General features: G+C 34.1%; 1 protein-coding gene and 1 long non-coding RNA gene across 3 annotated transcripts in view; one reads left to right on the top strand and one right to left on the bottom strand.

Annotated features, from left to right (window-relative positions):
- LOC136830250 (uncharacterized) overlaps positions 1-4,271 on the top strand; it is a 76,615-nt gene extending 72,344 nt beyond the window's left edge. The window contains exon 4 of the long non-coding RNA XR_010850615.1: positions 4,091-4,271. This is a non-coding gene — a long non-coding RNA (uncharacterized lncRNA). The remainder of the gene's footprint in view (positions 1-4,090) is intronic.
- Positions 1-22,866, bottom strand: part of Rab6 (RAS oncogene family member Rab6) — an 88,309-nt gene that overhangs the window by 23,905 nt on the left and 41,538 nt on the right. For both annotated transcript variants that reach the window (XM_067089607.1, XM_067089608.1), the window contains exons 3-7: positions 16,129-16,182; positions 12,646-12,751; positions 10,804-10,919; positions 9,638-9,727; positions 4,278-4,341 (exon numbers count right to left, since the gene is read on the bottom strand). In XM_067089607.1, coding sequence (XP_066945708.1) covers positions 4,278-4,341; positions 9,638-9,727; positions 10,804-10,919; positions 12,646-12,751; positions 16,129-16,182 — 430 coding nt within the window. The remainder of the gene's footprint in view (positions 1-4,277; positions 4,342-9,637; positions 9,728-10,803; positions 10,920-12,645; positions 12,752-16,128; positions 16,183-22,866) is intronic.

Genomic DNA, 22,866 nt, shown 5'->3' with positions numbered 1-22,866 from the left:
CACTGTGGCAGCTAGTATAAAAATACCTACCTTCCCGGTATATCTTGTCAAACCTATATAACTCATTAAGTCCACAGCTTTCTGAAGGGAATCCAGAAGGCCTGGGGTCAAAGTTTTAGTTTTAAGAGCTATCACAGAACAAGGTGTATCATCAGTATTTGGTATACAGCAAACTATACCCTCAGTATTGGTTCCAAATGCTGGAGAATAAAGGAGGGCCACAAAATTACAATACATAACATCAGAATATACATGTAGAAGCTTCAAGGGGACATGGAAATCAGAAATAAATAAGTACTCTGAGCTACACAGTACATAAGATTATAGCATAAAATACCCTAAACCATCGAGACTCAAAACTGGATACCATGGTTCATGCCGTATGTCCTTTGGACTTGAAAGGTTGAAGGGATCTGGCAAGCCAAAATGAAATAATACAAGGAAGCCATTCCCAACTATTACCCCATCAGTCAAGACCTTGTTAGGTGGCCATCTCAAACTTACCCTTAAAACCATACAAGTCAAAATAAAAGGGATATATCAGCATGCATTTATCTATGACAGAAGGTCCGTCCTTCGAGAGATTCCTACTACACACAGAAATCGACTAATTATTAAAGACTAAATTTGAGAATGAAAGGATACTAAATTAGAATAAGAATAATAAACAGAAAATGACATTCTGGCATTAGATCATGATGGGATAAAAAAAAAAAAATACTGGTAAACATTCTCATAAAAATCAAAAGAAATGTTCTCGCTTCTGCACGAACAAAGAGATATGAAGATGACAACTGGTATTCTGACAAACTCTCAGAAAATATATAAAATGTCAATGCAAATACACCTTCTTTTCCATTTAAAAGATAATGATACACCTGCTTTTCTCCCTTACCAAAGGAATGTAAAAATATGTTGATAAATATATGAATTACATGTATATATATGCATATTTTCCACAACTACAGGGCGTATCCAAGACTGTAAATTGGGATTGGTTTCTTCTGCATTGTAAATACATATAAACAGTAATTGACAGCAAAAATATTACATATCAAATATGTAGAGAGAGCCATGAATGTCAAAATTAGCTCCAAAACAAAGTCAATTTTACTATTTTATTCATGCAAGTACTTGAATATAAAATCCATTTCTATATCATAATGTAACCAATCCTCAATTCAGTGTCACCCTTGGCAGAAAAATATTCTAGACTAGAGCTAAACTGGGGGATGGCAGATTCTAAGAGTAGCTTTGTCTATATAATGTGTACTGGATAAAAATATTTCAACAGAATTAAACTTAACTGCAGTTCACAATTTATTTTTACTCTGTGAATATTCTAACTTGAAAATTTCAAATCTTTGCACTCTAGTTTGAAACTGTATATCAATTTCATAAGTCCCTGTAATCTGAGCAAAGATAAACTGAAAACAAAAACAACAGCAATATTAAAGGAAACAGGTAATTCTCAGGGTTCATTTCATGCTACCTTTTTGGAGTTTCCAACCATTTACATTTGTGAACCTTGCAAGCAGTAACTTTATTTCTTGGTTCCCTGTAGAAGAGTACAGTTGATCCCCTAGATTCGCTGGGGATAAGGACCACAAACCCCCACCAATAGCTAAAATCCACGAATACTTAGCATCTCTCTAAAAATGCTTATAACTGCCTATTTTAATAGTTCAAACACCAAAAACCCCTCTAAAAATAACTGCCTATTTTAATAGTTTTATCATAAATGTCTTTGTCACGAACATATGAAAATACAGTAATTAGTGAATATCTCTATGAAAAATTCCACAAATAGGTGAAGCCATGAATCCAGAACCATGAATAGGCGGGGGTCGACTGTACTATCTAATGTGTTCTTATCGAGCACTCTCTATGGAATACTCAACTGGTCCCTGTCTTTTCAACCTTAATTATCAAATGTCCTTGTCTTGTTCCAGTCATAACTTCAAAACACAAGATTTGGACTAGCTTTCCTAGACTGAAAAAATGACTCTGGCCTGGTTAAATAACAGTACTCTAGAATAATAATAATCTGCAAATTCTAATCACAATAACAATTACTTTCAATTTACCACACAAGCCTGTTCACAAATGTCACACTATAAGGAATAAGCTACAGTATTTATGTTATTTATCTACAACAAACGCCCAAAAAAAACAAGACAAATCCTGGACATTAGCTAAGCCCTCCATCATGACACCAGTGTGCCTGGCATAGCACACTAGAATGTACTCGAGATCAATGCATCCTAACTTCAGTCCCAACAGTATTTCTTTATGATTACTTTTCATCTGCTCCCTCTGGTCTCTTCCTTGGAACTTTGTCAACTTCAACTTTCTCCTTTTAAAATTTTCACATTACATTTAAAAGCAATCCTTCAGGCTGTCCTACAAGTCTTTTTATACTCTACAATTACTCATCTGCCAAAGAAGATACTTATGTTTGTTAACATAATGCATCCTTCATAACACATACACTTAATGAAAAACTTTAACCAAAGTGCAATGGCACCAATAAGAAAAATTGTTAAGTAAAAGAAAAATGAAATGCCAAATATGCAGTTAAATCCAATATCGCATATATCATGAAAGGAAACATCTTGCCAAGATACAGATACCTGTACAATGCATCAAATGTAATGTACTGTACATGGTATTTGTATCTTTCATATATAAGTACCATACTACAGGTACACAACCCTTTATCCAAAATTCTAAAAACCAAAAACATTTCGTGGAGAGTAGAGCATCAATTCATAAGGTTGGTGGTTTGGCATGCTAACAGCTGACCTGAGTCATTTGGGCGTGTGCTGCTACTCAAATTATTTTCTTACGAAATCCTAAAAATTGACCTTAGAAAATTCCAAGATTAACAAAAAAAAATCCCAAGATAAAATATTTGTACATGTGCTAAGCCTTAGAGTCCTAAATGGAAAAGATACTGCTAATTTGAGTCTCTTTAACCAATAGGTATTAGCACATATACACACACACTGTGTTCATAATATTTAAAAAATGTGTAGTACAGGTAATAACTCTTTGGAAGACAAAAAAACAAAGAAATTTTGTTGTTAGTCACATGGACTATAAAGGGTGTGACCACCAGGTAAACAGCAATGAATTAACATTCCTCCAGAAATTAAGGAGATGAATTTTGTTTTGAAGGTATGACAAGGCAGTGTTAGTAAATATCTTGTAAAGCAAAAACAATTCTTTTGTTGCTGAAGAATCTCTGAACCAACAATTTTATACTCAAAGTAATGAGAAAGAATTCATTCTATTCATGTAATCAGTAAAATACATACACTGTTAAAACTAAGTACTGTATTCAAAACGCATGCACTAACAACATCAGCAGCTTCACGTGAGCAAAATGTTCTTTCTGAGACAAAAACGGCTAAAACCTGATTGGCTGGCTGGTTGCCATGGAGAGCTGTTAGCCAATGACACCCATCTACTTCTGTTATATTTATAAATATATTTTGATCCCAAATTGTATCTATGGCACTAAGTTTGAACACTGCCACGATGTGATTATTTTACTACTGATGGCAAAAATTACTCCATATTTTGCTTTATATAATTATTTCTTCATGAAAACAAGAATTTAACAATTTTAAACTTTAATAGTCATATAGTGGTATGAAAAATCCCATACAGTCTGCCGCAGTGATGCGTCATCACTTGCAAATCCTGTTCCCTGGCCGTCCTCAAATGTACGACTGCAAACTGATAACGACATTAATGACAATAAAGAACAACTCTCTCCAAGATCAGCATGATGAAATGTATTTTATAGTCCTACTAACTGTTAGAATTCACACACTGAATTATAATTATTATGATCATGTATATTTTTGTGTTTTACGGAATGTTTTTGTTGAAAATAAAATGTATTAGTGAACATATGGTCTTAACTGTCCAACTATTTTATTACTGACGATCTTATTTTTTCCCTTTTTTCATTTTTTTTTTATATTTTATTATTATTTATATTAATATACTTTTAATATAAATAATAATAAAATATAAAAAAAAAATGAAAAAAAGGGAAAAAATAATGTTTTTGTTGCAGTAATGATGTTTGATTAGGCTCCTGACCTCACAGTTCCGAACTCCGAAAACTTCCAAAAACCGAAACACACCTGGCCCCATGGATTTTGGATAAAGGATTGTGTACCTGTACCAAGCAGATTTCACTGAAGATAATATGATCAAAGTATATTATAAAATTCTTAAAATAATTAGCTTTAAAAGGATACTGTCAACCTTCTTGTTTTCAGTAGATTCCATTCCAGGTAATGCAGCTGCAACACGTCGGAACAACTGAAAGGGAAATATCCATGTAAGCAATGCAGGACTATTAAAATCAATCTATTAGGGGATATAATCCTTAAATCTACAATATTAACAATTGTATGTAAAGTTCTAAATTCTTCAATTTTGTATGTTTTCAATATCCAACAGTATGTATTCAAAGCACCACCATAAAGCTGCATGCAGTAGTATTCTCTTATTGTATGAATTTGCATAATTCCACCAGGTAACCATACCAAGAAGCTCTTGTGGTGATCTGCATCATAACCTTTGTACCATTGGGATACAAAGGGATACAAAATATTGCATCAGTTCCTTTCATGTTTCAGATAAAAGACATTTGGCAGTATCTGGCAACTGTTCGCCAAGTGGCGCAGGCACATGATGTGTCATGATGACAGACTAAAAGTTTCTGTCACTTGGTTACAGGTTGCCCTAGAGCAAGAGCCCATTCCTGCACAAGGCTGGCTTGATATAAAACAAACGAACAAGTCACTTATTAATGGATACTATGCAGGCAATGCATATCCTGGCAGACGAGCTTAATAACATTCCATTTAAAGGAAATTAAAATTATAATCATCCTTTTGTATGTTTCTTTTTCAAGGATTGTGATAATTTTTCCCTGTAACTTGGTCTACACCATTTTTTCCCGGTCTGAAGGTTTTATTTTAGCACTCAAAATTTGTAGGCCTATTTATTTGCATATACAGCATTTAAAACAAAACTATCTTTTACACTTTGTCATAATCAAAATATGAAAAAAGTTTTGAATACTACCCTATAAATGTTTGGCTAGGCCTAATGGTCCTTCCCTGATCTGTGAAAGGTGGGGAATCCTATATTATGCAGCACAATTTTGTTAAGTATTTGTGTGGTACAGTATTAAATTTTCATAATCAATCATGTATTCTTTTACAGCCATTATGCAAATACAGTATACAGTAATACCTCAAACTTACGTGATTCGAGTTGCGCGAATTCACAGACACACGAACTTTTTATTGGAATCTAACTAATTGGCACACACGATTTTTTCACAGACACACAACATTTGCTAAATCCTCAAGAAACCCTGCAGAAGTGTTTATGTTTAATTTTTTAAGTAATTTACAAGTTTTCACGCTTTTGTGTGTAAAATCTGCAAGAAAATTCTATTATTTTTATTTTTGTGCATGCATAAATATGATACAAAAGTAATCAAAGCATGTACTGTTACTCTAGTGTACTTTTGCCAGATGTGATAAAGCATGTACAGTTACTGTAGTGTACTTTTACAAGATGTGATATCCATTTGCAAAGTTACTGCACTTTTCAAAGATGTGATACCCCAGCAGAAAGTGTTTGTGTAATTTTTTAAGTACTGTACAAGTTTTCATGCATTTAAGTGTAAAATTAGTATGAAAAATCTGAATTAATATTTTTGTACATAAACGATACAAAAGATAATAAGTAAAGTTTACTTTTGTACAAGATGTGATACCCATTCACAAAGTTACATACTTTTAGAAGATGTGATACCCCTGCTGAAGTATTTATGTTTAATTTTTGTAGTATTTTATTAGTTTTCATGCATTTAAGTATAAAATTGGTATGAAAAATTTGTATCATTTTTATTTTTGTACATAAATCATACAAAGGCAATTTACAGTAAAGTCTACTTTTGTACAAGATGTGATGCCCATTCGCAAAGTTGCATATTTTTAGAAGATATGATACCCTTGCAGAAGAGTTTATGTTTCATGCTTTTAAGTATAAAATTGGTATGAAAAATTTGTATTTTTATTCAATATTGCAATATTTTTAATGTGCATATGTATTTCTCTCTCACTGTTAGCATGCACATATTTTTACAACTATTTATTTCTCTGTACGTCTTTACGTAATTTTAAATTGATTGAATGTACCTGTACCCTCTACATACATTACATACGTTTTCTTTTTGCAGGCAGTTCCCGATTATTGGCAGGGGTTCCATTCTGACAGTATGATGATAACCGAAAATCGCCGATAAAATCGGGGCTTATCAGCATCGAAAATCGCTCATTTTTGGTTATCAGCGCTTCTGTTAGGTATGCATTGGCACCAATAACCAATTATCGGCGCTGATAAGCGGAAATTGGCGATTTTCCATCGCTAGACAAATGCCGTAAAACCGGATCGCCTATAACCGAGGACTGCCTATATTGAGTTGTACCTTCACTATATGACTTCAGTGATGCAAAGAAAGCATCTTTTACTTTACTGTGAGTGAAAAAGAAAATGGCATCCCATGAATTTGGGGTAACATTAGTACATATACGTTACTACTGTAAATGCGCTAGTGTGTGGCAGATACCCATTATGATACTGTACTCTACTTTTACATCAACTATTTCTTTCTTTTTTAAAGGTAATGTATTAAGTTAACTTTTAAATGAAATTAATTTCATTTAAAAGTTAGATTAATAATGTACTTTGAGAGCATGATTTGGGTCATATTTAGTGATTAAACTCTTGAAATAAGCATTTATTAGCATTTTTAGTAACCGTACTAAACTTACGCGAATCCTCCTCTAACCTGAGGGGTTCTGGAACCTAACCTCATGTAAGTAGAAGGTATTACTGTATACTGTAACTGGTCATTTCAGTGTTGAATGGCCTCCTCGAATTGTCCATTTGACCTAATTCTGAAACTATGGTTGAGGACTGAATTACTCACCCCTTGAGAGAAAAATGTTTCTACTCTCCATAAAGAGGTAAAACAGATAAACAAAAATAATGTATTTCCATATATTATTAACATCCGTAATGGGTGGTAGATAATATTGATAGTGAGCAAGAGATGGAAACATAAACATTAAAAATTTCATATACTTAGTAGAAAAATATCAACTAGTAAAACTTCAATAAACGCTTTTGAATATGCAGTACTTAACAAAAACAACACCTAAAGATAAGGCCATATATTCTTTCGAACACAAAGAAAAACCACAGTAAATTATATTTATCCCACATACAGTATTCAATAAAGGTGGTTTCTCTTGCCAGTTTCAGTTCATGAATGCTATTCACATCCCAATATTTAATGTAAACCCCAAAAATACTAATAATTCCATTCACACATGATGTTACCAGTTACCATTCACTCTATGCCTATGTGACTCCCATTAACCCATTCATTTGCAAAAGCAATATTTGCAATTTCTTTATCTGATATATCTGAATTCTCCTTCATAGCTGTAGAAACATTGTTTCAATTCAACATTTTTTATAATATTAAAATGAAAATTCGCTTATGTAGTATTTAGAAGTTATTGTGCACCCAAATTGGTCTACTTAACTGTCGGCGTTATAGGCATGCCAACCGAACCTTCTATGTCTATGCATTTTACCGCCCTTCAGTCAAGCAAACTGTACGTATTTAGTTGAGGTAAGGAAGTTATAAATTTTTTAATATTTTTTATAATTATATCTTATTTGTTAAATTAAAATAACACACTGTTAACAGAAAGATCTTTAAACATGATAATCTGATGACATCAAATATGTCAAACTCTACCCACTTACATTTCATTCGCATAGAATTACATTCTTTTAACAAAAAAATCTTTATACAGATAATTCTCTGATAACGTTGGTAGGCCTGTTCATACCTAAACAATGAAATTTCATAATTATTCGGATATACTGAAAAAACTGCATAAAACAAGGAATTTTCTTGGTTTTATTTTTTAATTCTTATAACTGATTCTAATTTTCATATAAAAAGTTTTTCTCAGACTAATTAATATATGGAATACAAAAAAGAAATAAGATCTGAACAATATATTTCGTAAAGTGATGCAGAATACTGTAGCATAATTGTACCATGGACCCTTACAGTTAGGAACTTGGCATTTTTTAAAATTTCATTTCACAATACAGAAAACAAGATTATTAGATGAAGTACAGTCCAACCTCTTAAATCCCATAACCTTGGGACCAGGCTACTGCTGGACCACAGAAAATCCTGGAATATAGAATACACCCCTAAAAAATGAAGCCCCTATGTAAATATAGTCTTGCAAGCTAATTCCACATACAAATAGCCTAGGTGCCAACTTAGCCTACTGTCTGGCTAAGTTCTGACACTTTTTATCTTTTTATTACTCATATATTTTCACTTCATCATTTTATAACTTCATACTGTACAATTTTCTTTAAAATAGTATACATTATTTAATACATTTAGCCTACGTTCCCAAGTTAGCATAACTGTAAGTCAACTACTTAATTTTTCTCAGAATCTGCAGAATATTAACAGTGACTTTCATTTCCTAAATTTACTATCTTCATAATTATCACTATTAGTTTCTTCATCATTTATTTTGATTGTACTGGAGAGGGTAATGAGATGATAAAAATAAATGAATTTCTACAATCACTCAATGCATTTGATACTTTGTCGTCAAAAAGTAAACGGCACACCACCATCTAATGAGGAAAATGAACACTAAACATTTGCTAATGGGAGGGGAAGGATAGCAACCTTTTCTAGCATAGATAAAGATTTATGCTTGCGCTTCTTACCTCTAGCATCATCTGACCTCATGGGTAACATATCGAATGGGTAAATATACAGCTAAACAAAAGAAATGATCAAGACAATATCACCTGTAAGTCTTTCAAGCACTCTAACAGTAATGAATTCATGCATTGCCAAATGTCTCATAGTTTTGATTAAAAGTTTTGACTTGGTAGAGCCTTCTCAAGTGGAGTCTCTCAAAAAATATATTTATTCATTTAAAGTTACCAAAAACATATTTGACTTCACACTTTTTCATTACTAACAATTATTTTCATAAAAACAAGAGATATGGCATAAGTTTTGCTGTCGGGAAGTTGTAAACACTATGTGGTGCCACCCTCATGGCAGCTCAATGAACTAATGGCGGCTGATTCAAAATCGAGCCGAACCGCAAGAGTTTTTGGACCACAGAATGCCAGTTTTAAGAGGTTCGACTGTACTACAACACAGTATTCCTTTCATTTTCTCCTTACCCACTTCCCTACTATCTTGTTCATTCCAACTAGTATAATAAAATCCCATATATGAAAAATATAGTTTTCCACTATAAATCTGACAAATAACTTCTCTACCTGGGTTGTTAGTTGAATATGTTAAATATTCAAAACAAATAAAGACAGCTGATAAATACACAGTTGTAACTGTTACACTGAAAATTTTTAATGTTTCAGTTTTTTGTACTGTGTTTGGTATAAATTATATGGTTTTCATGTTTATTCAAATTTAGCAGAAACTGACAAACCACAGGACACTTACTTGCTTTACATTATATCCAGCTTTCGCACTTGTCTCAATAAACATAACATTGAGTTCCTTCGCTTTTCGTTCTCCCTCTTCTGTGGATACCTGAAAGTAAGAAGAATATCAAGTGTCTGAATCATAAAATTCAAGAATGAAGTCTTCCTAAATCTCAATAGCTTAAATGATAATTGCAGCCAAACCTAGACATTCTCTTAAAAATTGGCTCCATGTTGGATACAAACTTTAATCTTGTAACTACAATTACAAGAACCTCTCCCCACTGGTTAACTTACTGTCCAGTATTAAGATGTAACACTGGTCTTTGTAGATGAAATTCCACTTAAACTACGAAATCAGTCATACCAAGCCCTCTGATGGATTAGCTTCATGCTGGACACCCATCCTCACAACCATAAATACAAAAGCCCCCTATAGTTCCTATTCCCTGGTCCACTTAAAGACAATCAATATGATGCATGAATTGTTTCTGGCAAACTATTTCAAAGCATAGCTGTGTGGTCAGAGTACTGTAGTGTGAAATGTAACTAGATCATAACTTCAACAATAGTTCTTTCCAGGTTTGTATGCATGTGTGAACTCTCTTGAATAAAAAACAATGACAATGTTTTGTACACACTTTAAAACTATTATAAATACCCATTTATAACAGTGAAACTTACCAGTAGACCGTAAGATTAATAAAAATTACTAAAACTAAAAATTTGTAATGACTGTACAGCAAAAAATAAAAGGATAGTGAGAGTACTGACTATTGGAATTTGCATTAACAGACAAATGATTGCAAACAAGAATATAAAAAAATTGTCAAAACATTACAACTCAGGCTGGATAATCTTGTCAAAGGGAACTGAATGCCATGTCTGTCAACAACGAAGAAAAACTTTGATAAAATTCAAACTGAACAACAGTTGGGAAAGTAAAGGAACTTAACCCAAGATTTACCAATTTACCCAATAATGATGTGTATACACAACTGTCAGCTAGAAGACTCTAAAATCAATGACAGGGGATCAATTCAAGGCTTCCAAAAATGTTGACAGTGGTTTCTGTAGAGCAATACATGGAAAAACTGACAAGATAGCACACAAATCTTTTGAGTTCCTAGCCTCTAACACTGAGTCCACTAATACAGTGATTGTTTTGACAAAACCCAATCTTACCTGTCTTTTGTCTGAAAGATCAGTTTTATTCCCTACAAGCATAATAATCACATCACTACCACGCTCTGTTCGGACGTCATCTATCCATTTTGATGTTTGGTGGAAGGAGTTAGCATCTGAAAACGAAAAAAGCCATTAGCATTTATATTAAAGGCTAGTTTGTTTGCTGGCAAAAACTACAGTATATGACAAATATAAGATGAAGATGCTGCAAAAATAAGACTAATGAGCATTAGTTAGAAAACTGATTCACTGTGCACTGATATGCCATCATATTCACCATTTTAGATGCACCTCATACAGTATAAAAAAAATTAACTATGTACAGTAATTACAAAGATACTGTACTGAGTTCTTGTTTCCACACCAGAACTGCTTTGGACCTCTACCAGGATCTCATCTGGCTTCCTTGCCAGGCAGAATTCACCACCTTTTGAGTAACAACAGCCACCCTCTCAAGCACTTGCCAGTGGATGTGGGATATGGATGCAAGTGCTGCATTCCCCACGCCAAGCACTGGCAAGTCCTTAGCCTGTGACTCAACTTCAACCCTTCTATTGCAGCGTAAAAACTCCTAAATTAATGCTGTATACAAAAAGGAAAGCAATAGCAACCTTAAGTTAAAGCCTGAATATAAAAAGACTAAATGGCAGCCTCTGATGCAGTGTAAATAGCTGTAATTCAATGGCTGTAATAAACTGAAATTGGTTTTGCTCACCCAGCTGGTTGTGCCCAAATTTGGAACCTGATCTCAGGGTACATACACCTGCTACCTTTTAAAGGCTAGATATACATTAAAAATTTGTGGCCTTATTCAGGATGAACAACAGAAATCATTGGCAGTGAGATGGTAGACAGAATTAAGGCATTAAGTGCTCTGTCTCCTCAGCTTCAACTCTGAAAGCCAAGTGCATGGCCACGGTAATACCCAATAGGTAATGGCAGGGGTCATTGGCCTTATCAGCTAGGCATTATGCACTGTAAGGTTCACCCCTTAGGCTGCCACACTAATGAATATGAAAAATTTATAAACGGACCTGAGCCCCAGGCATGTGGGAGTGCTTAGTTCCTCCAGTTTATAAATACTAAGGATAAAATTAAAACATCTTAGCAACTTCCAGCTGGGTTCTCATGGGCACCAGAAGAGTTGAAGACTGAGACTGACTTGTCTGAGAACTTTGAGACATAAGGCTGGAGACTAGTCAGAGATTTGTAGAAGTGAATGGACAAAAAGACCTGGATGGCAGAACTTTATATAATCTTGGTGTCTAATGCCATTACAGCAACAATTACAGTTTTAAGATCTCAAATTTTTACATTTTTTATACCCCTCATGCATTATTTGTTTCCACAATCTGTTTATGTCATCACTTCAAGTACATACCATCTGATAATAACTTGCACTGCATTCCTGTTGCTAAATTACTGTAAATATATGTTCTGTAACAGGAACTGTAACCTGACACAATGTTGTTAAAATACAATATACTCAAAGATCTTGCTTTTAACAAAATCTTATTTAAATTATAACATGCTTCAGCCAATGCATAAAGAAGTTTCTACAAACAAAGTTTCAACAGGGGGCAACTGCATTGATTTTTTGCCATTAAAACTAGACTACCCCTTTCTTAAAGCTGCTGCAAGTCATTTTATATGAAGTATACAATGTATTTCAGTCTAGGGGCAAATTTCAGTAACTATCACCAACTATTTAATTAAACCTAATATCTTTCTTCATACTTTTTTTCTGTAACTTTATTGAAAACAGCATGGAAACATGGGTTTAATTAGTGTGAAATAAAAATATCACTGCAAAAATTTCTAGTAGTTTTTATCACTTACTAGTTATATCATAAACAACAACAGCAACAGTAGAATCACGAATATAAGATGGGATCAGGCTTCGGAATCTTTCTTGGCCAGCTGTGTCCCAAAGCTGCAGCCTCACCTGAAATCAAAATCACACTAAATTAAAAGCTAAAAGTTTTTAAATACAGCCGTGTTTTTTTAGCAGTTTTCATTCAACACTTGCTAATATAAAAAGACAATTTTTGTAATTCATACTGCATACTAATACAGAAATTTAAAAAGCAAAAATACTTGAAATGTATACTGGTATACTTTGAAATTACAAAATGGTGAAAAGTTTTGAATATGATTATATGCCTTCCTTAAAGGTAAGCAGACTAAGACACAGCTCCCCAAATCAAGCCTAATTACTTCACACTTGTTTTGCTATGATATTTACAGACAAAGTCCAGGCAGGGAAACTACAACAATTCAACATTGGGTCACTTCAAGATAAACACAATCCAATACTATTGACAACTTTCTCTTGAAGTCTACAACTGCCTTTTTAGTTTTCTGAAAAGAAAACTATTGAGCCAGCTTTGTCTGTCTGTTCGCACTTTTTTCTGTCTGTCCTCAGATCTTAAAAACTATGGTAGCTAGAGGGCTGCAAATTGGTATGTTGATCATCCACCCACCAATCATCAAACATACCAAATTGCAGCTCCCTGGCCACACTAGTTTTTATTTTATTTAAGGTTAAAGTTAGCCAATAATTGTGCATCTGGCAATGATATAGGCCAGGCCACCACCGAGCAGTGATTAAAGTTTCATGGGCCATGGCTCATACAGCATTATACCAAGACCACCCAAAGACATTATCTATTTTTGGTGGCATTGATTATATGATGTACAAAAAACTCTATTGCGCTGAAGAAACTTCGGCACATTTTTTTGTTTTTAATAAGTTCAAAGATCTAAGAACAAAAAGACACAGCTGTCTAGAAATCACTGGGATGAAGGGCTTATCAAACCAGCTGATTCTCAGGTTTGGGCCCCATAGGGGGAGGTAGTTCTGTCAGTGCACCTCACATGGTGCACTGTAAGTATTACTAAAGGTCACTTGTATTGTCCCTTAGGTCCCTAGCTGCATTCACTTTTAAGTTTTACTTCACCTACAATCCCACTTTTTTCCTTCAATCATGCTGACCAAGCACTCCTACTCCCTCTTGAGCACTGAATAGCTGAAAGTTTCCCAGTATTGGGCTTTATAACCAAAATTTTTCATAAATCAACCTAGAATTAGAGATGTCCATACAGTATCCAAGGAACTGAGAAGCGTGACTGGCACAATGAGACCAGGAGCATTATTTTTTGTATTTTTTAAAAAGTAAACATCATATCATTAATGGAGTTCTTATGTTAAATAATAAGACATATATCTGCATCATATACTGTAATTAAAAAAAGTTTAACCGATCAACTGGGCACATCCCACTTAAGAGAGTTTGTAAATATGGCCTTTGCTTTAATCACAAAATTGACAGTAGTATACAATAAATTACACTTACTAAAATCAATGAGAAAGAGTCTATCCCTGGGCATTACCACATGAAACAGAATGCTTCAATGAAAGAACAAAAAAATGAAAGTCTGCTCTACTAATTTGGAAATCTTTGAGTAAAACAACTACATAATCAATATATGCGAATATAAATCCTTGCATAGACGAAAAATCAAACCTTGTACCCATGCTTCTAGAGGCACTATAAAGTTTATGCCTTAACTGTCAAAGTTTATACATCCCTGACATAAAAGAAGCTTCTCATTTATAAAAAACAAAATTAATTCAAATTCTCAAAATGCAGAAATTAATAGTTTAGCTTTTACCGTTAGGTAGTCTATTTTGAGAAAACTAGCTCGTCATAGCTAGTCAAGTCAGTGGCCTTTGGCTTGTTCCATAGCCATGCATATAGGCTACATAAAAAGAAACAAATAGTAACACAAGGTCAGTAACACTGGCTAATGACACAGGATCTAACTAGAATTTGAACAGAAAACCACTTGTATCCAAAAACTGGAAATGCTGAAGCCAGTTTTTCACACCTGACTGGTTACACCACATTATACAAGCATATCTGCTCAGTTAACCTTCATGGGTCGCAGATGGCTCTAAAATTTTGTTTATCATATACTTGATGCAAATATTTTCTAATTTGAAGCTGCCTGGTTTATTCTAAACATTATTATAGCCTCATCACTATTAATGACGTTTTCATCACAGCAGCGTTTACATAAAAAACTCTGCATAGTACACTGTCACTTGTCAAAGGAAATATAATATTGCTACATTTTCCTTTTGTTATGCTTGTTTTAATGGTTTTGCTGTTTAATGCAGTAAATTTTGACAATAAGTGTGCCAATTGCTATATGACATTGTGGAATTTAAAAGTTTATCAGTGATTACCAATGAACATACATTTCTGGCTGATACTGAAATATTTAAGAGCCCCAGGTTACAAGAATACTCCTACTGACACCCTAGCTATGCCCCAGTAAAGAGCCCCTTCTTCAGATCTGGTTTCTTTATAAAATAAAAATAAATTAAAACCACTGTCTTTGCACTGATTCTGTCACTAGAATCCAAAGTGTACAATGCATGTCAAGCATCCTTTCAATGCAGCAATGTTGAAATTGTTGCAATGAATTAGTGCACATTCATTAAAATTCTTCAAAGGTTAGTTAAAATCACTTTTGTAATTTAAGTTGCTAATGTCCCCTGTCCTTCAAAACATAGATATAAACAAACAAATGAAGTTTACAATGTGATACAGTATATATAGAGTGCAATTGTTTGTACACTTGTACAAGAGTACAATAGAAAACATGTACAGTATCTCTCAATATATGTATCCTCTGTACAGACATAAAACTGAAAACACAACCAACAATATACACTGTGCGGTCTTATACCACAGTAATTTCTTCCTATTTATGTGAGCTTGCACTGATAACCTAATTTTTCAGATGTTTATTCCTTGTGTTTTTATCTGTTGATTTATATGTATTTACCCAACTAATATTCTCTTCTTTCTCCCTTTTTCACTTAATAGCATTTGAAGTCCTCTCTAAGAATGTCTGCACATGATAAATAATGAAAACTACTTTTGCCTTCTTGTTCACTCAATGACGACAGAAATATCAGAACCTACCCAAAGACCAAAAATTAAACCGAATCCATTTTATAATGGAACCCATATCACAGTTGGAAATACAGTGATCCTTAGGTTTTAAAGCATTTCAAAAATATTTCAATGTTTATTGCCAAAATTTCATGTTCTCTCTTGAGGGGTTATAAAATGTCAATAGGTGTATCGCTAAAAATTATGTCCTCATTTGGGAGTATGGAGCATATCTGCTTTTGTGAGGATGAGGAATGCCGATGTCCCTTATCAGTGGATAGGGATTTTAATAACCACTTTTTTTTGGGGATGGGAAAGTAATACAAAATTTATAGTCTAAAGGCAAAGTACTCACCGTTCTGTCCTCCAAGTACATTGTTTTGGAGAGAAAATCTATACCAATGGTCGCCTGCAAATAAAGAAAAAATAGTCAGTGAATAATGTAAAAGAGAAAATAAATAGCAACAACCATTCAATGCTTTTAATATAAAATAACTGAAAATTTACATTTATGTTCATGACACTGACCCATAAATGTTAAAAAAAGACCTTCTACGGTTTTATCACTGCTTCAAAAAAAAAAAAAAAAATTCTTGGCAATAAAAGATTTGTGGAAATATTTTGTTCACTCTCCATGACAAATGGTTTTCATTCCTCCTTATAACAAGGAATACTAAAGACATTTATACCTTATATTCATTACAATTTTTCCAAATTATATAGAGTACAAAATAAGGAATAAAATTTATCCATTACAATATCTAAGCTTCTTGGAAATACAATTTATTACTTCACCACAGTGCTTCAACAATTATTTTTGTCTCAAGAGGTAAAATTAGGAGCATGACATTAAAACGTTGGAAATCCAGACAAGAATAATAATAATAATAATAATAATAATAATAATAATAATAATAATAATAATAATAATAATAATAATAACTGGGAAGGAGACCTTCGTATTTTTTTCTTTTACTGATATAAATATAAGTATCATTAAAAAAAGTTAACAAAAAGCATTAATGCTTCTTCTGTATGCAGAGGGATTAATAATAATGACTTAAGAGCCTCTACAAAAACCATATTTAAATCTTTGGAAATACCACAGGTTTAAAATCCAAGACTTGGGCATATCCAAAATACAGACTTTTAAAGTTCCAAATTGCACAAAAATATTCACTCAAAGACAGACTCCCACTAAAAAATGAAAAAGAATCCCATACGTAAAAAAAAAGCCTTAAAAGTAAAATTCGGGGTATCCAAAACCGGCACAAATCCACGCTGAGAGCAAAAGCCAGTCTCCTCCTGGCTTACAGCCGATTCTCCCCCCCCCGCATCCCCGACGGCCACAAACCCCCTCTCACAAAAAAGAAAAGAGTTAAAAAAATCAGCAAATGGAACAAAGCAAGGCAATATCCTCTTGCGACAGGAGCAGATGGCGCCCTGGAATCACTTTCGGATCTGCCATTTTATCTTTTATTCCGACCTTTCCTACACTCATCGGCAATGGAGACTTCCTCTCCCCATAAATGGAAGCAGCGATTCGGATTGTTCACAACGAGAGAAAAGAGGTATGAAAGTAAGATAAAATGGGTATTTTCTACATTTTGCTACAGAAAAATAAACTGAGCAGAGTGTGTGTGTGTGTGTGTGTGTGTGTGTGTGTGTGAGAGAGAGAGAGAGAGAGAGAGAGAGAGGAGCAACCCTCGCAAATTCCCAGTTTTAGACTCTTTCCAATGACCCCTACCAATTCCACCATAAACCCTCAAGACTGATATTACTACTCTTATTTGTTCCAAAGCAGAAGCCGCAGGGCTGGCAACCTCATCATGACCGGTGAAAATAAAAAAAAAAAAAATTACTTTCACACCCCAGGAAGCGACAGACCTGGGAAAACATAAGAAAGAAAGTATTCGAAGACTTAGCTGTGAGGAGAAAAACAAGCCTTTACATCGTGCGAGAACATGAAGCCTTTTATGCTTCTATATAAAGGATACTTCAATTTAAATAATTTCAAAAGACATTTAAATAATAATAATTTCAAAAGACCTTCAACAAAACTTAATACAAATATCGCATTCAACCACTACAACGCATTTACAGTAAATTTACAATTAAAAACATGGCTCGAGTTAGAGAGAGGGGGAGGGAATAGAATGTTCCAGTAAAGGTTACAGACAAAAGCTGGATACAGGTACTATCGGCAATTCCGCGGAATTAAATTGAATTACTGTCTCCACTAACCGACACAGCTAACTGACATGGCCCCTCTGGAGAGAGAGAGAGAGAGAGAGAGAGAGACTGATCGATTAGTATATAATGTCTTTCTCTGTTTCCTTCCAAAACTCACTCCGCGGTATTCTTAGTTTGCTACCCTCTAAACCAAACAGACCTCGTACTTCTATCTTCGTCATGCGACAAAGGGAAGATGGCCGCTTTTCTTACTAAGAAAACCTTATCCAGAAGCAGATGAGCAAAAGAGAGTACTACTAAAAATAATAGAAGAAAGATGGAGGTGGAGGAGAAGGTTATAAACTCGAAGGGCCTTGGCGTGGTTTGAGAAAATACCACCGAAGAGTTTCTCCTGTATTATGCAGAATGGGACTGCTCCCGTTGTCAGGCGGGGAACTAAAAATACTCTCTCACTCTATCCACTCTCTATAAGAAAGGGTCGTGTGTGTGTATGTAAGTGTAAAATAAACAGATAAATAAATATGTAAATTATGTATATACATATATATATATATACAGTATATATATATGAACAACGCACACAATGGTTATGATGACACTGCAAGGGTTGCATAAAGCCACTTACAACATCTGACCTCTGCAGAAGCGAGAGCGAAAGTTAAGTACTCTTTCGAAATGAAAGAGCTTAAGAAAGAAATACGCAAAATCATTATCACATCTCACTCATTTAAAAAAAAATCAGCCGCATCAGCTCCTCTATCTATATATCTATCTATTTTCATACATACATATATTATATATATATATATATATATATATATATATATATATATATATATATATATATATATATATATATATATATATATATATATATATATATATATATATATATATATATATATATATATATATATATATATATATATAATATATATATATATATATATATATATATATAATATATATATATATATATATATATATATATATATAATCACAGTATATTCACATATATACATACATGCACACACGCATATATATATATATATATATATATATATATATATATATATATATATATATATATATATATATACATAATATATTTTTTTAGAACTGAATTTAAGCAAAGATACAGCCAAGTTGGCACTCCTCTCACATGAGAATATGAAGTATAAGAGTGGAAAACTAACTAACAATCTGCTCTTTCCTTCATTTCAAATAAAAGAAAAATTCCTCTCTCGAATGTGAAAAATAAAACTTCATTCTCTCCATTTTAAAACTAAATATCAACATCACCATAATCTTTCGGGTGTCAAGATTCTCACAACTGTGGGATTCTCTCTCTCTCTCTCTCTCTCTCTCTCTCTCTCTCTCTCTCTCTCTCTCTCTCTCTCTCTCTCTTTTAGGGTGACCTTGCAGACCATATGATCTTGGCGAAAGCCTCCAAATCCTTTTCAAGACAATACCACTTCGAAAGTCGAGACTGTCAACAAATGGCCTTAATAAGCTTTAATGATGAGTTAGAGACTTTACAACTACATATAGTGTGTCATGCATTATTGCTTTTGTTATTCCAACTTGTTTAACCGTTTCTGTACTTACAGATTAACATTGTTGGTAATATTTCTTGAATAATAAGAATAATAACAACAACAATAATAATAATAATAATAATAATAATAATAATAATAATAATAATAATAATTTATTCACTCCAAGAATACCTTGTACCGGCTTGTTGAGATTCGATGTTTGTTAGCCCAAATGATTTACTCATATGCATACGTAATATACATATATATGTATAAACAGTATATATAATTATATATGTAAATATATATAATCACATGCCATGTGGCTACAGAAGGAATATCATGAACATATTTTAAATATCTCTACAAGTGCGGTTTATTATGCTTTGGAATAAAATTCTCTCTCTCTCTCTCTCTCTCTCTCTATATATATCTCTCTCTCTATATATCTCTATCTCTCTCTCTATATATATATATATATATATATATATATATATATATATATATATATATATATATATATATATATACATATATATATATATATATATATATATATATATATATATATATATATATATATATATATATATATATATATATATACATATATATATATATATATATATATATATATATATATATATATATATATATATATATATATATATATATATATATATATATATATATATATATATATATATATATATATATATATATATATATATATATATATATATATATATATATATATATATATATATATTACAGTTTATATGTATGTATGTATGTGTTCGAGCACAAGCATTCAACAGGCATAGAAAATACAAACAAATAAAATTGAAGGTATCAAGTGAGGCCCTTCCTACCGCAAAACCCTGCCTAAGTCATCTGCTCGAAGCTACTATATAAGTGCGAGTTATGTCTAATTTAACGAGCCCAGAGCCCATCCATCACGCAGCAGACCTAGGACTTGACCACATCACCTCTAAATTATCAGTAACATACTGGATACAATATATAACTAAAATGGGTTACTCAACATATATATTTATATAAATTTTTATTTTCCTTTTTTTTTATTTTCGTCACATCTGGCCATTCTCTTCCGCGGAAATTTAGTTAGTGGTACCTAATCGACTGGCCAACCTTTACCATAAATATATTGTATTAATATTCATAACTGCGCAATAAGCAAGCATGTAATTATGATGCATGGACGATTACAAAATACATTATTCCTCTAATACAGTATTAATTCCAGATAAATATCGATTATACATAAAATTTGTCGAAATAAAAGTTGACGTTAATCCACGAATATGACATATAATTCCATAATTAAAATTTTATTCAAAAAAACGAATGCAATAATGTGTATAAAATATTCATGAATATTCCACGAATATAAATATATTACAAAATCATGGATACAAAATGACTTGGGCACACTCATCTCAAAATTTCTCTCTCTCTCTCTCTCTCTCTCTCTCTCTCTCTCTCTCTCTCTCTCTCTCTCTCTCTCTCTCTCTCATTAAACTAAACCAATGCCAAACCAAAGACACTTTCAACAGCTCGAAAATCACACAATTTCCGAAGAGACGACACAGCGAAATGTCGAATTTCGGTATGGCGAGCGAAGGACCAAACTGCCTTGCCCTAAAACTTTTTCAGCAATAACGTTAAGGGGAGAGGGTGGGGGGTGTGAAGTGCTTGCTTGCATGTCATGGGGAGAGGGGGATCGGAGAGGGGTGCACAGGGGGAGGGCTGTGACAAATTGGGAAGGACAAGATACGGCATTTGCGTGTTTCATCGTTAACTGGTAGCTGTGTATCTCTCTTACATATGTGGGTCAGTGACCTCCCTCTTTCCTTGGCCTGATTTTACAGAGAGAGAGAGAGAGAGAGAGAGAGAGAGAGAGAGAGAGAGAGAGAGAGAGAGAGAGAGAGAGAGCGAGCGAGCGAGCTATCAAAATCAATCGTTTCTGAAACTTCAAAATTTTAGCTGCTTCGTCATGTTAGGTATTTGGGACAAAGCAATTTGGATCAAAGTCCGACATATGGCCACTGCATCTTGAATTTTCACATCGCAGCCAAGTATGCACTTGATCTGCAGTGTTCATTCAAAACACAACGGCAAAACAGAACACGCGATTTAAAAACAATCCGTTACCGACGTCACGTCTCTATTTTGAGAAGCCAAAAAAGCAAGTCCATCGCGAGCTATTCCTGACGGGATGAATGCAAGAGGTCAAACAAGGGCGTCATGGCCGACACAGGGACCTTTTTCGAAACAGGTCACATACACCATACTAAGATGACAGGTTTAACGAGGAGGGGAAAGACCAGTTCTCAAGAGAGGTCATACTACACGAAGCTCCTAAGTGGTATGTCACCCTGGACGAGGACTGACCAGTTCTCAAAAGATATCACTTATTCTAACAAGATGATCATACGAGGTGATCAGGATATCAAAAATGTCATATTTTCATAAAAACAAGAGGCAGATTTATCCTTAAGGCTTATACAAGGTGGATTACAATAACTACTCAGGATTTGGTGTGACCTTTCCCAAGTGATGACATACAAGTATGATTTAAAATGGTCCAAGAACTATTAGTTTCCAAAATCTGACCACTCCAAATAGGGGTTAAAAAACCGCCATTCAAGAAGGATTTTCTTCAAAATGAGAATAAGTCGACCAAAAAACATCGAACTTTACAGATGACTGCTGCTACCAAATGGTCAAAATGGCCCCTATCGAAAAAGGTCACACATACCATGACAAAGCAAGATTTTATTTATGTCAGCCTGCCCTCTTTAACCGAATAATTCCAGCAACCTAAAACGAGAGAGAGATCCCTGAAAGAGAAAGACTTGAGCAGAGACAGACTTCTCTAAAACCGGGCTTCCAGAATCCGCCAGCAGTGGTGGACGCGGCTGCGAACCGTCGTGTTGCATCTGCGCCAACAGACAGCGCCAGAGATCTTCCGCGATTCCATCCGCGGCTGCTGCTGCTGCTGACTGGATGGCGGGCTCATGGAGGGAGCTGCCGCCGGACCCAAAAGCAATGGCTCTTCTGCTTTAAGGCGCATCCTATACCCTGTACACCCGCGCCCTCCCCCGACGACCCAGGTCCCGCCGCATCTCCCACTCACCCACCCTGGTCCACCGTCCCAATTGTACCACAGGTCCCCACCACCCGAGACCCCTCTTTCCTCCACAATTCATCTCTCCCCCAACTTCACGCCAACCGTACCCTCCCCTCCTCCACCACCAACTTCCTCCATCCCACCTAGAGACCAGGCAAAATGCCCCTCCTCCGCTCTCCCACACCCCGCCCCCTCTCAGGTCCGAAGT

The sequence above is a fragment of the Macrobrachium rosenbergii genome, chromosome 46 (assembly GCF_040412425.1).
Source record: "Macrobrachium rosenbergii isolate ZJJX-2024 chromosome 46, ASM4041242v1, whole genome shotgun sequence".
Classification (NCBI taxonomy): domain Eukaryota; kingdom Metazoa; phylum Arthropoda; class Malacostraca; order Decapoda; family Palaemonidae; genus Macrobrachium; species Macrobrachium rosenbergii.
This window is presented reverse-complemented; position numbering and strand designations above follow the sequence as displayed.